General features: G+C 35.6%; 1 protein-coding gene across 1 annotated transcript; it reads right to left on the reverse strand.

Moving 5' to 3' along the window:
- Window positions 1-10,585: 10,585 nt before the first annotated feature.
- On the reverse strand, window positions 10,586-14,903 carry LOC139866387 (protein EARLY FLOWERING 5). Its single transcript, XM_071854616.1, has 7 exons — window positions 14,720-14,903; window positions 13,809-13,902; window positions 13,028-13,113; window positions 12,689-12,738; window positions 12,516-12,582; window positions 11,607-12,434; window positions 10,586-11,107 (listed from the first exon to the last, which is right to left on the reverse strand). The coding sequence occupies exons 1-7, from the start codon at window positions 14,798-14,800 to the stop codon at window positions 10,874-10,876; spliced, it is 1,440 nt and encodes a 479-aa protein (XP_071710717.1). The 5' UTR covers window positions 14,801-14,903; the 3' UTR covers window positions 10,586-10,873.
- Between the last annotated feature and the right edge of the window lie 341 nt (window positions 14,904-15,244).

The following is a 15,244-nucleotide window of genomic DNA, read 5'->3' on the forward strand; positions in this document are numbered from 1 at the left end:
TAATACGTTTTAATATTTTAAGTTAATTAAGTCAGCTGTCCTCTTTAGTAACCTACAACTAGTTGTCCATAGTTAGATGTACAGAAATAAATTGATATATATTATCTTGACCCAATCCACGACCCAATGTATACACGTCTCAGGCTAGATCACAACTCAAAGTATATATATTTTTGGAATCAACCTCAACCCTGTATAGCTAACTCCAATATTACTGCATATAGAGTGTCTATGGTTGTTCCAAATAATATATATAGATGGGTCGATATGATATGTCAAAACATTTGCATACGTGTCTATGGTATCCCAAGATTACATAATATATTAGAATATATGTATTATACAATATAAGTTAGCTAGGATATGATTAATATAGATTTGTTACCAATTTTCACGTAGCTACAACAAGTAAAAATATCCAATCTTGTTTTACCCATAACTTCTTCGTTTTAAATCCGTTTTGAGTGAATCCAATTGCTATGGTTTCATATTGAACTTAAGTTTATGAATCTATACATAAAAAGTATAAGTTTATAGTCGAAAATACATGTTACAAGTCGTTTTTGTAAAGGTAGTCATTTCAGTCGAAAGAACGACGTCTAGATGACCATTTTGGAAAACATACTTCCACTTTGAGTTTAATCATGATTTTTGGATATAGTTTCATGTTCATAAGAAAAATCATTTTCCCAAAAGAACAACTTTTAAATCAAAGTTTATCATAATTTTTATTTAACTAACCCAAAACAGCCCGCGGTGTTACTACGACGGCGTATATCCAGTTTTACGGTGTTTTTCGTGTTTTCAGGTTTTAAATCATTAAGTTAGCATATCATATAGATATAGAACATGTGTCTAGTTGATTTTAAAAGTCAAGTTAGAAGGATTAACTTTTGTTTGCGAACAAGTTTAGAATTAACTAAACTATGTTCTAGTGATTTCAAGTTTAAACCTTCGAATAAGGTAGTTATATATATATGAATCGAATGATGTTATAAACATCATTACTACCTCAGGTTTTGTGGATAAACCTACTGGAAATGAGAAAAATAGATCTAGTTTCAAAGGATCCTTGGATGGCTTGAAAGTTCTTGAAGCAGAATCATGACATGAAAACAAGTTCAAGTAAGATTTCCACTCGAAATAAGATTGTTATAGTTATAGAAATTGAATCAAAGTTTGAATATGAGTATTACCTTGTATTAAAAAGATATCTTACTGTAAATAAGAAAGATTTCTTGAGGTTGGATGATCCCTTTACAAGATTGGAAGTAAGCTAGCAAACTTGGAAGTATTCTTGATTTTATGAAACTAGAACTTATAGAATTTATGAAGAACACTTAGAACCTGAAGATAGAACTTGAGAGAGATCAATTTGATGAAGAAAATTGAAGAATGAAAGTGTTTATAGGTGTTTTTAGTCGTTGGTATATGGATTAGATATAAAGGATGTGTAATTTTGTTTACATCTAAATAAGTCATGAATGATTACTAATATTTTTGTAATTTTATGAGATATTTCATGCTAGTTGCCAATGATGGTTCCCACATGTGTTAGGTGACTCACATGGGCTGCTAAGAGCTGATCATTGGAGTGTATATACCAATAGTACATACATCTAAAAGTTGTGTATTGTACGAGTACGAATACGGGTGCATACGAGTAGAATTGTTGATGAAACTGAACGAGGATGTAATTGTAAGCATTTTTGTTAAGTATAAATATTTTGATAAGTGTCTTGAAGTCTTTCAAAAGTGTATGAATACATATTAAAACACTACATGTATATACATTTTAACTGAGTCATTAAGTCATCGTTAGTCGTTACATGTAAATGTTGTTTTGAAACCTTTAGGTTAACGATCTTGTTAAATGTTGTTAACCCGTTGTTTATTATATCTAAAGAGATGTTAAATTATTACATTATCATGATATTATGATATATTAATATATCTTAGTATGATATATATATATATAGTTAAATGTTGTTACAACAATAATCGTTACATATATGTCTCGTTTCGAAATCATTAAGTTAGTAGTCTTGTTTTTACATATGTAGTTCATTGTTAATACACTTAATGACATATTTACTTATCATTTATCATGATTAAACATAGTGTATCAATATCTTAATATGATTCATATGTATTTAGTAAGACGTTGTTATAACGATAATCGTTATATATATCGTTTCGAGTTTCTTAATTCAATAAACTCAATTTTTATGTATATAACTCATTGTTAAAATACCTAATGAGATACTTACTTATCATAATATCATGTTAACTATATATATAATCATATATATGTCATCATATAGTTTTTACAAGTTTTAACGTTCGTGAATCACCGGTCGACTTGGGTGGTCAATTGTCTATATGAAACCTATTTAAATTAATCAAGTCTTAACAAGTTTGATTGCTTAACATGTTGGAAACACTTAATCATGTAAATAACAATTTCATTTAATATATATAAACATGGAAAAGTTCGGGTCACTACATCTACGTAACAGCAATGCTCTACAGCGGAAGCAACTAATACCTGAGATAAAACATGCAAAACGGGTTAACATAAAGTTGAGTGAATCTACAAGTTTGAGTAAATAGTTCTCGTATGTTTCATAAAACAGTTTTCATAAATCGTTTGTCGAAAATCAGTTCTCAAAATCGTTTATCAGAATAAACCACTAAGGTTTAATCTCAAAAGTTTGCATATAGCAAATGCTAAGTAATAAACTGTTTGTAAGATGTCAAGTTTCAACTGTGAGAGACATTAAAAAGTTCTTTTTGTTTCATCTGTTTGTAGACATTATCATGTCTAGTTTCAAGTTTGTAAACACCAAGTTTAAGTAACATTCATCATAAGTTAGGCCACGAGATTTCTTTGTAAGCTTCGTAAAAATATACATTTATCATGAGTACTTGATTATAAAACTTTAACTCGCGAATAGCTAAGCTACACGTCTTCTCTTTACCCTTTCTAAGCATACACTGATCAGGTGTACAAGTAACAACAAAATAAGCACCTGATATGTTTAGGTGAGGTTTGTCAAACCTAACGGTACCGTCCCTATAAGTCGAGCTTACGTAAAGTAATTAATATAATCAAGCTAAGGGATTTTTGATCTGAACTCATATGTATAGTTGTTTAAGTTACTTGTGCATAATATGTAAAACAGTTGTAAAAACAGTTTCAAAAGCATCATGTATCTCATCCTAAAAATGTTAATGAAAATGGGACTGTAGACTCACCTTAGCAAAAGCACTGAAATATCTCTTAGTAAAACCGTACAGTAGTCGAACAATCACGACCGAACAACACAACCTAGTCAAATAGGTCATCTTAAGTATACATATAGGTCACACTATGTCAACCCATAGTGTACGCAAAGTCCTAGTGCTCAGACTGACTCAATATGCATGTAAAAGTCAACTAGTCCAAACAAGTCAACCAAAGTCAATCCAAAAGTCAAATCGGTCAAAGTGGTCAACTAAAGTCAAACATCTCAGTAGGTCATGCAATCATGGTCAACATGTCATTCCTAAGTCAAGTAACATGTTACAGCTCATAGTTCAACAATTTGCACATTCGTAGTTTATCGCATGTCCTTAAAATACGCGCATCATAGAAAGCAACGAGTATAACTCTTAGCACATAATTCATAAAAACATGGAAAACTCCAGATCACAACTAAACTCAAAATAGATTCCAAAAAGTCTAACTCGAGCCTAATACGATGTCTACAAGTTGGGTTTCAGAAAAGGTCTAGTTACGGTTTACCAAATCAGTTTCTGCACGCGCATCAGTTTTGAAACATTTCTCATAAAATATTGAAAATAGATTTTGATGAACGGACAATTGGAGCTTACTCCAAACATCTTAAAGTTTTAGTGATAAAATAATAAAAGACATTCATTTAGCCAATTTGTGCAGATTATCCAATATTTACAGACCCTTCAGTTTTAGTCAACAAACAGACATATCATTTGGTCAAGCTTATAACTCATGTCAATTCACATTTTTAGAAGTTATCATGCAAATGAAATACATCAAGGAATATAAACTAACATATTCCAGAAGATCAAAGCCTCAATCAATTTCTAGTTCACTCTAGCAATTTTTGTTTAACTTTGAAAACAGATTCAGCACACTATAAATCACGAATCTTTGTTTTGACACACCGATAGCATTACAAAAGCTTTTGACGCGAATCTTAAGTCCAACATGCATGATTTTTCATAAGGATTATAGTGGTACACATTTAAATAGCTAATTCACAAAGCACATAATTTAGAAAATTCGTACATCATGCAAAACCCTAACGACAACTTCGTTTAATCATAACTTGAGTATACGATAACGAAATCATACGAAATCAAAGTCCAAACTTATTAATTTTTAGAGACCAATTCATCTAAAAATCATACAAGATTAGTACACAGATCAATTTGATCAGATTCATAAGATACAAATTCGTGATTCATAGCAACGACAACAATCGAGCAATTTAACGACTAATAACAACTCTAATCGCATTTAATTGAGAACTAGACTCTTGTACACTATATAATTGAACAAAATCAGATCTAAAAGGATTAGGGTTTGAGAGATTATACCACCATGTAATGACCACAAACCATTTTATTGAAAAACGACAACAAATTTTTTTTTTTTTGGTACAGGAGCGGCCCACCTACCACAGGTGCGTCGCTCTTGGGGACACAAGAACGGCGCTCCTATTTTAGAAAGCGACGCTCCTGTCGACTGACCAAAAAGACTACAACTTACTGACGAAAAGCGGCGCTTTTACCTCCAAAATTGCCGCTCTTGAACCTGAACATGTGCAGTTTCGAGATATATAAGAGTTAACCCAACCCATTAAACCCAATTACAGATCTATCAATTTAGTGGCTCAAATACAAGTTTAATATGACTCAAAATACACTCGTTCACAATTTAAGTACTCCATAACCATAACAATTCATTAGTTTGTAACAAACGACCCGTTTTGTTTAAACACGACAAAAGACCGAGCATGTAATTTGGGATTGCACTACCCAATACTAAGTCTAATCCAAAAGCAAAGTCTTCTAAAGCAACTCGCAACAGCCCACTAATCCCCGCACTTACCCTTGCCGCCACTTCCACGTAAATCTATAAAAATGTAAACAACGAGAGGGTAAGCTAACGCTTAGTGAGTGAAAGTATACTACATACATATATATGCATAAAATGGACACGCCACACAATAATAATCAAATAGCACATACCGGAGTATCCAAGCATATAGGCAAGCTAATCTAAGCATACCGTACGATCGCTATACAACGAGCTAATAACATCAACAATATAAGTACACCAACGACGATGTGTACAACGCCAATAAGCTACACTCGGAGGGTTAGCTACATCACAACAATACAACAATATACGTATAACAAAGCGTAAACCTCCCAAGGTTAACCCCTTAACCCAATACCGAAAGTCAGTTACCAAAATGAAGATTGGCCTAACTACACGAGCCTTAGTAATCCGTATCCACACGAGACTACTACCTTCAATAACACAACAACATCTAGGTTGGCCGAACTACACGAGCCTTAGTAAATTCGCAACCACACGAGATCACTACCTCAATAAGATGATCGAACTACAAGCGTCATCGTGAATCCGCATCCACACGTGATCCACTTCTCCAATCACAACTCAATACCAACCCTTCGCCATTGGGGTTGTATAATCCACATCACAAGCATATGTGATAACGTACACACAAAGCGTGCACCTCGTCAAAGGTGGTCAACCAAAATGCACAACCATGCCAATTGGACCTATTACACAAGTCCATCAAATCCAGCTATACGTGAAGTGAGCTCTATAACCAAGAACCACTTCACCCGACCCGCACCCATCCTACACATACATATGCACATAGGATATTAACACTCACCTTGTCGTCTTGATGAATGCAACCGAATAATTCGCAACTCGCCAATGGAAAGTACCTATTCCATTATCACAATACAAACAACACACTTAGAGTGGATTTACAAACCAACTCAAATAGACACTTATTGCAATTTCGACCCATTGCACTTTCAAGCACCAAACCGCATCCAAACCAACAAATAATCACTAACACAAGTGAAAATGGTCCTAATATGCCAATTAAATCCAATCGTAAGTGTTAAACACCAAACTTGCCCAATTTGACACCTAAACCCTAATTTTGACCCATTTCAAAATTAGTCAACCCAAATTCACCTAAAGTGGTTTCAACACTTCCATAATCACTAACACTAGTGATTACACACTACTTACAAGCCTTAAACATGGTTAAATCATTAACCAACCCAAAACCCACCAAATATCAAAATAGCAAGTTTCCATAAACCCTCTTCATCAACTAAATGGGTTTTACAACTAACAATCTCAAACCCTAACTTGAATTTCAAATCAAACAAATGAAATTCGGAGTTTGAACTTACCAATACTACTACAACGTAGCCGTGAACGAGATGAACAACTTTAAAACCCGAGCTTTGGTGAGAATCAGACTCCTTCTTCTCCAAATCAAGCTCTCTCTCACTAAAAGTGGATTTCTCTCACTAGGGTTTGAAGAGAGTATTTGTGTAGGTGAGAATGAGCTCCAATTGAGTTCTAGATCAGTTTTGATGATCCCAAACCGACCCCAAGTGAAAAGACCAAAGTACCCCTCATTTAAACACTTTAAAAATGCTGAAAATTGCATCAGACGCAATCGGAGCGCCGCTCCATAGGGTGGAGCACCGCTCCAACCTTCAGGTGCTGGCAGTCGAGGAAAAACAGTTTTCAGTAACTTGTTTTGGCCATAAATTTTTGACCGTAGCTCCGTTTTCGATGAATCAAATATTGTTGGAAACGTAATAAGATTTTCTTTCTAATGGCATGACTTTGAAACATCAACACAAACTTTATTTGGGGTTGAAAAGATACGTACACACCTTGTAACTTCAGACAATGTCCAGTTTTCTTCGACGTTCGAGCAAGCAACACGTACATGCTTCGTACACCTCATACACGCATTTTACACCATAAATACATTATGTACATTAAATATTTGGGTCTTACACACCAATCAAGCAATTAGAGGTATGAATGGATAGAGCTTTGCGTGTAGATCGCGATTATATAAACGATTAAGCAAACGCGCAAGCAATTGATGGATGTTGAAGGAGATGAAGATGTCGACTTGTTTTGGGGGTTTGGGGCTGCTCCTAGTCGTGATTTAGGAGAGGGAGAAGAACCGTGTTTTATTTTTAGGTATTAGTGTACTAGGTTAGTTATTTAAGGAATGTAATTAACAAGTGGGCTAAATTTAATTAAGGGGTGCCCATATATGGGAATTTTTGGCCAAGAGGGTCCAAAAGGAAGTTCATGGACTCAAATGATGTTAGATGACTTTCTATGGGATCCAGTTAAGAGCCTTGAAGTGTCGTTAGCCGAAAACGTAAACCGAATCGATAAACGTTAATTTCTCGCTTTTTTAATCTATATAAATTCTACTAAATTGAAAGTATGTTTAAAACATAATAATTATATAATATAATTATTAAAATTAAATTACATTATGCTTTGGCTTGCTAGCACGCTAAGTGTGGTTCGTTTCTAGTTGCCGTTAACCGTACCGGGTTCCCGGAACGTTAACTGATTGTTAAAACGCATCCCACCAAGTTAATTTATTAATAAAGATAATAAATTAAATAAGTTCTTCTTAAAGTTCATAATTATTAAAAATAATTATTTTATTAAAAATTCAATCGTTACGCAGTCTCACGGGACCTCTTTTGCAGTCTTCAAAACCGTATCGTTTTCTTTGAATTTCAAAACATGAAATAAGTTTTCTGATTAATATATTCTCATATTAATTATAGTGGTCCTCAAAGAACCAAGTATGCACTTAATTTGATTAAATACACAAAATTCAAGTAAGTTCTATTAAATAACTTAATGGGCAAGTAACGATAGTAACGGAAAAAGTCGGGTTGTTACATTGGGGCTCCCTAAATTCCTAGCAAGTGGTATGAGAGCTTGTGTTACGAGTGTTATCCGGGAACAATGACAGATAAAAGTGATGTGAAGATAGATATGTTTGATCGGAAAGATTATAGTTTCTGGAAGATGCAAATAGAAGATGTTGTCTATAAAAAGAAGTTGTACCAGCCATTATTGGCTGTTAAACTGAGAGATATGGATGAAGGTGTGTGGTATTTGTTAGATATGCAAAGTCTTAGGGGTTTGTTCGACTTTCTCTGGCCAAGAATTCTGCTTACAACATTGTGGGTGAAACACAACAGGATTAATTGCGGCTTTATCTAACATGTATGAAAATCCTTATGCTTTTATTAAGGTATTCTTGATATGACAGTTGGTGAACGCTAGGATGATGGAGGGTTCCTTAGCATCGGATCATGTTAACGAATTTAGCTCATTTTAACTCGATTAAAATTAGTTGGGGTTAATTCATGAGCTGGAGGCATTGTTTATATTGTCTTAATTACCCGAGAGTTGATCTAGCACACTCGAAACAGTTAGTGGTTCATCTGAAACTACTAAGTTCACTTTTGAGGGAATTCGTGATATAATTCCCAGTGAAGGAATCAGGAGGAAAGATTTGGGTTAGAGTTCAGGTTTAGCTTTGAGTATCAACCGTTGGAGAAATAGATCGAGAAGTCCATAAAATGGTAGGAACGTAAGCAGGTAAGCCACTACAAGGCAAAGTGTCTGAATGCTAAGTCGAGTGGGAGCTCAGTGACTGCAGTGATCGAGGATGTTCCTCGTTTCATGCTACCCAGTATATGAGCGAGGTGACTAATTTCAGGTATTGCTCCGACAAGATTCGTATGGAGGTTGGGATGATACTTGATGTTGCGGCCATTGGAAACTTAGCCATTAGACACCTTTGTTTTGAGTGGATATTGAAGGATGTAAGGTTCACACCTAAGCTCAAGAAAATTTTGCCCTCGATTGGGCAGTTGGACAATAACGGCTTTATGTTGTGTTTGGTGATCAGTACTGGAAGGTTATTAAGGGCGGTCAGGTTGTTGCTCGTGGGTATTGAATGGGAACAAGTATATGGTTGATATTCCTTCGGAGGAATGGCTAAGTGGAAGAATATTTGTTGAAAATCCTAGAGGGCTTGGGTTTCCTAAGCTTGTTGAGGGATCTTGTTCGAATAGGAGCTCGTGAAGTATCAAAACTAATGAGGGAGTTCGGGTAAAATTGGTTACACTAGAGTCTTCGGTACTTCAGGTAGATCCTCTCCAATTGCAACTTTGTTGTGACTGGCCGAGGAAGATGAACAAGAGGTTTTTCTAAGAGTCACTATTAAAACGACATTCGTACAGTAGGAGTTGGCTCGGGGTGAAAAATCGGGTTCGTCAATATTTGTGTGCACGTATTTGGTCGGTGTTCTAGTAATGAAAACAAAAGCGGTGAAGTGGAAGATTAAGGGTGTGATGGCGTTCTTGCATAGTATCTTGATCGGTTTTGTCCATGTGTTTGTTCTACCAACGGGTTTATTCTATATTGGAAAGGTAAATAAGGTGGATGATTTGATGTACAGATGGATAGCTTGGACAATGCGGTTGCCAGAGTCGGGTCAGAATCCGACCCGTTATCTCCTAAACTTGTGAGTTAGGTGTTGTATCCAAAGAGAGATTCTTGGTCCCAAGCGAGTAGCATAGATCAGATTATTGCTCGTGGTATTTTTTTGGTGTCGAAAGACTTCCTTCCCTCGTAGTATAGCAATGTGAAAGTGCGGCGTGATCCAGGTGCCTCATTCGACGGTATCAAAAAGAGTCATAATTAGCTGGTTAGATGTTGTGGGAGGTAAGATCATACAGTTAGAAAATCCTAACACCTACGCAAATACAAAAATTTCACTTTGGTTGGCCGAGAATTAGATCAATAACAATATTGAATATAACTACATTCTTTTACGTTTCGTGTATTAATTTTCTTGTTTACTTTGTTATCATATGTTTAAATGTTTCGGTGGGTGTCAAGTTCTTGTTGAAACTCCCCTAAATTTGTAACACAAGATACAAGTTGTTCACATGAGCTGATTAGTTGGTGAAGTTGCTCCAAAGATCATGCTATTAAAAACATGTACTCGGGTTGGGAACAATGGAATTTATATAATTTATAATTTACAATTCATTCATAATTCTTGTAATAAGTACCGCCTACTTAATAATCAATTTAGTAATGATGCTTGTGAAATGCATACTCTTAACCGCTAAGTTATCAAATTGAGGGATTTCATTGACTTAAATGGGAAAGAATTCACATGGACAGATGGAAGGAGTGACTTTGCACTCATCATACAATTCTTCTTATTATAATGTTAACACGAATACAAATACATATACGTTATTTGACATATTTTGATGTCTTATACGGAGTAATTCTACAATTAGGTTAATGACAGACTTAAGTATTACAATATTTCTGATATGCATAAATGAGACATTATATGAACCAAAACTGAACCTAACAAAGGAATCAAGTCTTGACCTAGACCCACAAACGACCCAATTGACACAGGAACACCTCATAAAAATAAATAAAAATAAAAATTTCTTTAACAATACATTTTTGTAGCAAGTCCAACCCATGGCAGCTAACGTTCAACCTGACCCCAATACAATCTAAAATCAAGAAACCAGTTTACAGCCTCAATTTCAAACAGAAGGGTCACAACGGACGGTTTAATCTTACGATTAATACTGGATTTAAAGTGATGACAATATATAATCTAAGTCTTCTACTTGCACCAGGTGATTACCATCACTTTATCCCGTACGAATTTCGTTCAAAGTTATATCAGTTCTCAAGAGCACCAAGAGCCTTCATATCCTCCAAAAACGCCATGTAAGAATCATCTACACTTGGAGGTTTAGCTGCTGCTGCTGCTGAAGACGTTACTTTAGCCGTTGGTTGTTTCGGAACGCTTGGAGTTGGTGCCGGATGTGAAGCTAAGGTTATCGATGAAACGGATGGCTTTGGTTTTGTCTTTGGAGCAGCTGATTCTCTCCTCACCCGTACGGACGCCGGGACCTACAATACCCAAATATTTTAAGTTACAACATCAAAAATAGGATAACTCCTAGTGTTAAATACTCAAAATAAACTATAGAAAAACAATAGTTTATAAAGACTAATAGTCCTTGTAGTTTACATGAAATTATACCAACCGTCCTTATCTTTTACCAATTACAGTAATAGTTTCTCTCGTTTTCATGAAATTATACCAATCGTCCCAATTTTATAAAAATTACACTGATCGTCCCCGACTTTATCTGAATATGTCCGTTGATGGTCCCTCCTATTAATGCACATTTTGAATAGGTCAAGGACCATCGACATACACTTTTACGTAAGTCACGGACGTTAGGTGAAAGTTTTGAAAGATAAGGAAGATTGATGTAATTTCATTAAAACCTTAAAAGATAAAGATGACTGAAGTGATTTCATGTAAAACACAAGGACTATTGGTGTAAATTACTCTAAACTATCTATAGAAATTAACAAATAAAGACTGATAGACTAGGCTCACCATGGCGGTTAGTTGTGGAGTATGCTGAGCCAAAGGCCTCTTGACAACAGTGGATGCAGCTGATTTGACATATGAGGGTTTTTGAGGTACAGTTGGTCTCAAGAAATCGTCCATTGGTACAGGAGGAGGCCCGGGAGGAAGCGGCGGTCTCATCATTGGAGGCGGTCCGAATGGCGGCCTTGGCAACATGGGTGGCATCATTCCCGAAGGGAGAGGTGGTAGTGGCGGCCGCATGTCTGGAGGAGGTGGTGGGAAACGAGACATACCTGGCGGCGCTAGCATATCTGTTGGCATAACTGGGACCATGCCAGGTGGCGGTTGTTGCCTTGGAGGAGGTGGCGGTGGAATCATTTTAGAATAGTCCTTGGTTTCTGAAACACCCTCGGATTGATTTGGTGGCAAGCCTGGCGGTGGCGGTGGAGGAGGAAGCTTGATGGATGCCGCCTGAGAGGCTGAGTCATCTGATTTTGAAGATTGAATTTTCTCACTATCGTTTCCCGCAGCGCCAGGTGGCGGTGGAGGTGGCGGCAACATGGTGGCTGACTCTGACGTGGGAGGCTTAGGTGGCATTGGAGGTGGCGGCGGTAAAGGGAGTGATGCAGGTAAAGAAGCATCATCCTTAGACTCCGCATCGCCTAGCGGCAAAGGTGGAGGCGGTGGTGGCGGAGGAATCGAAGATTCAACGTCATCTGATTCACCGTTTGCAGCACCACTTGATGAACCTTCGACTAATGGAATTATTGGTCCTAACGATGACTTGTACATTGGCGGTTTTCCAGGTGGAGGAGCACCAGTTGGATTCCATTGAGGATGATAATAAACAGAATCCTGCAAATATTACTAATTAACTTAGACCTACAGGTGGTTAAGAATTCAATTATTTAATTGGGCCCACAGTTGAAACTGTACCTCGGGTTGTGGGTGTTTAGCTCTCTCTTCTTCCTCTGCAGTCCGTCTTCGAGGAGGTCCCAAGTGACTGCAGAACAATATTAAATGCTTAAGCTAAATAAAATTTATTTTAATATCCAAATGCACTACGTTTTGCCTTTAGATGCTTATTATAGAAAACTGACAAAACTAACCTAAACATAACTGGAGCTTCGCCTTTTTCCTTCATTTTCTCTTCATATTCCTGTTCAAAATTGTAAAATAGGCCTCGATCATCCACAGTTATCTTTATACATTATTTAATATTTCTTGGAACGATTGGCTTGTAAAGCCAGTGTAACTTGTGGTTGTTTTGGCTCTCTAGCTTCTTGCTAGAGGGTTTGCTTTATAAAATAAAATTTTGATGTTCAAAAAAAAAATAACTATAACGTTTGTCATTGTCTCATTGATGGTTATCATAGATGCAAAATATACTGGAACAAACCAATTTATTTCGTATTACAATTTTGTTTGACCGTAACCTGATACGTTACCTTTCTTTTCTTCATAACGAGATTCAATGTATCCTCAAGTTGTCTTTTTTTGTGCTTCCTGGCTTTATCAAGAGCACCATCTGCCTCTGCACCAATTAGTAGCAAATATTATACTTGACTAATGATCAAAAACGTTGACTAAAAAGTAACAAGGCTTATGAAAATAATAAAAATAAAATTACCCAGCTAACTTCTTTGCTTATACGACCATAAGAAACGTATACATATACATGTTGCCTAAACTTAACTGTATCATCACTAATAAAAATCCTATTTTGTGGGAGAAGATGAAACTAAACCTCAGTCGCTAATTCTAACTTAACAGTACATCTGATTCTTACCTTTTCTAATCTAGTTCACATCTATCATTACAATTTTGTTTTTCCTTTCGTTAATTTCTTTCATAATGGGATAGATACATTTTATAATTCTTTTATGCGTGATAAGAACCTAAACGCCTAACTGTCTATGATAAAATATGATCTTAGTCAGAACAATTATGCCACGAGAATTCAGTTATATCTTAGATATAACCCTGATGCTAATATCTAATGTCATACTACACACAATTGGTGTCAGTGTAGATATTTTGTCACTTTCACGACTACGACCATTGTTCTCATGTAAAGCCTACATTAGTTCTATATTGAGAAGTTTGAGCATTTTCACTTTATGTTCTAAATGCTTCAAATTTCTCAACATACGTATGTCACAGCTTTAATTAAGTATATATTGACTTATTGGGAGTTATAAAGAGAAATTCAGATAATTCGAAACTTACTCATCGCTTCCAATTTGTCGATTTGTTCCTTGAGGGTTTCAGGATCCTTCTTCAAAATCCCTACCTCTCTCACCTTTTTCCTTTCCTTCTTGTTCTGTCAAAAATAAGTATACACCCATTTTAAACTAAGAAGATTACACTAACACATCAGGTACATAATTCCAGATTAAAGCAAATACTTCACTGTAAATTCCAAGGTTGCAAAAGACGTGAGACGGGGTCGAGACGGTCGGTCCTAAAAAGGTCGAGACGTTCGAGACAGGATAGAGACGAACGTTGACCAAAGTTGACTTTTAAATATATAAGTATATAAATGTATATATGTGTACATATTTTAAAGCCAAAAACTTTAATTGACTAATTTGTACTCATAATCACTATCCCCGTTAATATAATACAGAAAATTCAAACTAAAATACGACAAATTTGACCGATTTTACCTACTTTCTGGCTTTTCCGAATTTTGAGGGACTTTGACCTGATTTTTTTCAACTTGGACTCGAATTTTGACCGTTGACTGTCATATTAAACGGTTTTCTTCGAGACGGGATGGGCTAGTCGCCAAACCGTCGCAACGGCTCGAGCCGGGGTGTTTTGCAACAGTGGTAAATTCTAAAATGTTTAGTTCTGATTTTTTTTGTATATACTTGTAATTGTTAAAATAAATTTGCATACTGGCAAATTGCATAGATAAATAGTTTAAAGTTGAAACCTCAAACCTGTGTAAATTATACACCCTAAAATTCAAAAAATATAACTGCAGAAATCAATAAGCATCTGAATTGAATTAGGGCAAAAACAGGACGGCACGATTGAATTCAATTAAAACGATTAATAACAATAACACACAACAATCATAATCAAAATTGAATTAATTACAATATATATATAACTATCAGAATAAAACTTACTCTTTTCAATTCTTTCTTACGAAGCTCCTTGCGATAAGCGTCGGTAGGGTTCATAACTTTGCCTCCTTTTGTCGTCTTCATTTTGAATGTATGTATCTATTAATTATACTTTTATGAATCCAATTGAATATCTGATTGAATGATAAAATATAAAATAAAGTTGAATTTGAAGAAGAAGGTTGATGCGATTAGCTGCGATTGTTCGTCTTGTATGTTTCTCCCTCAAAACCTCAAAAGGGGATACTGAACCTCAACCTCTATTTCGATCTTCCTTCTGTATTTATTTATTTTTAATTACTTATTCTTAATTTTTAAATGTTTCCTGTTAGCCAATAGCCCAATAGTATGATCATGTATTGGGCCTAAAATATGGGTTGTATTAGTCAATGTTGAGTTGGAACTCAAATTACCAAGTGTTGAGAAAAATTTAAGCAAAAATAAACGGAGTTGTCGAAACGTCAGTTGGTAACTCCAGCTTATTGGAGCTTATGAGATCTTATAAAAGCTAGAACTTGTAATTTTCAC

This window comes from Rutidosis leptorrhynchoides, chromosome 9, assembly GCF_046630445.1.
Source record: "Rutidosis leptorrhynchoides isolate AG116_Rl617_1_P2 chromosome 9, CSIRO_AGI_Rlap_v1, whole genome shotgun sequence".
Taxonomy (NCBI): Eukaryota; Viridiplantae; Streptophyta; class Magnoliopsida; order Asterales; family Asteraceae; genus Rutidosis; species Rutidosis leptorrhynchoides.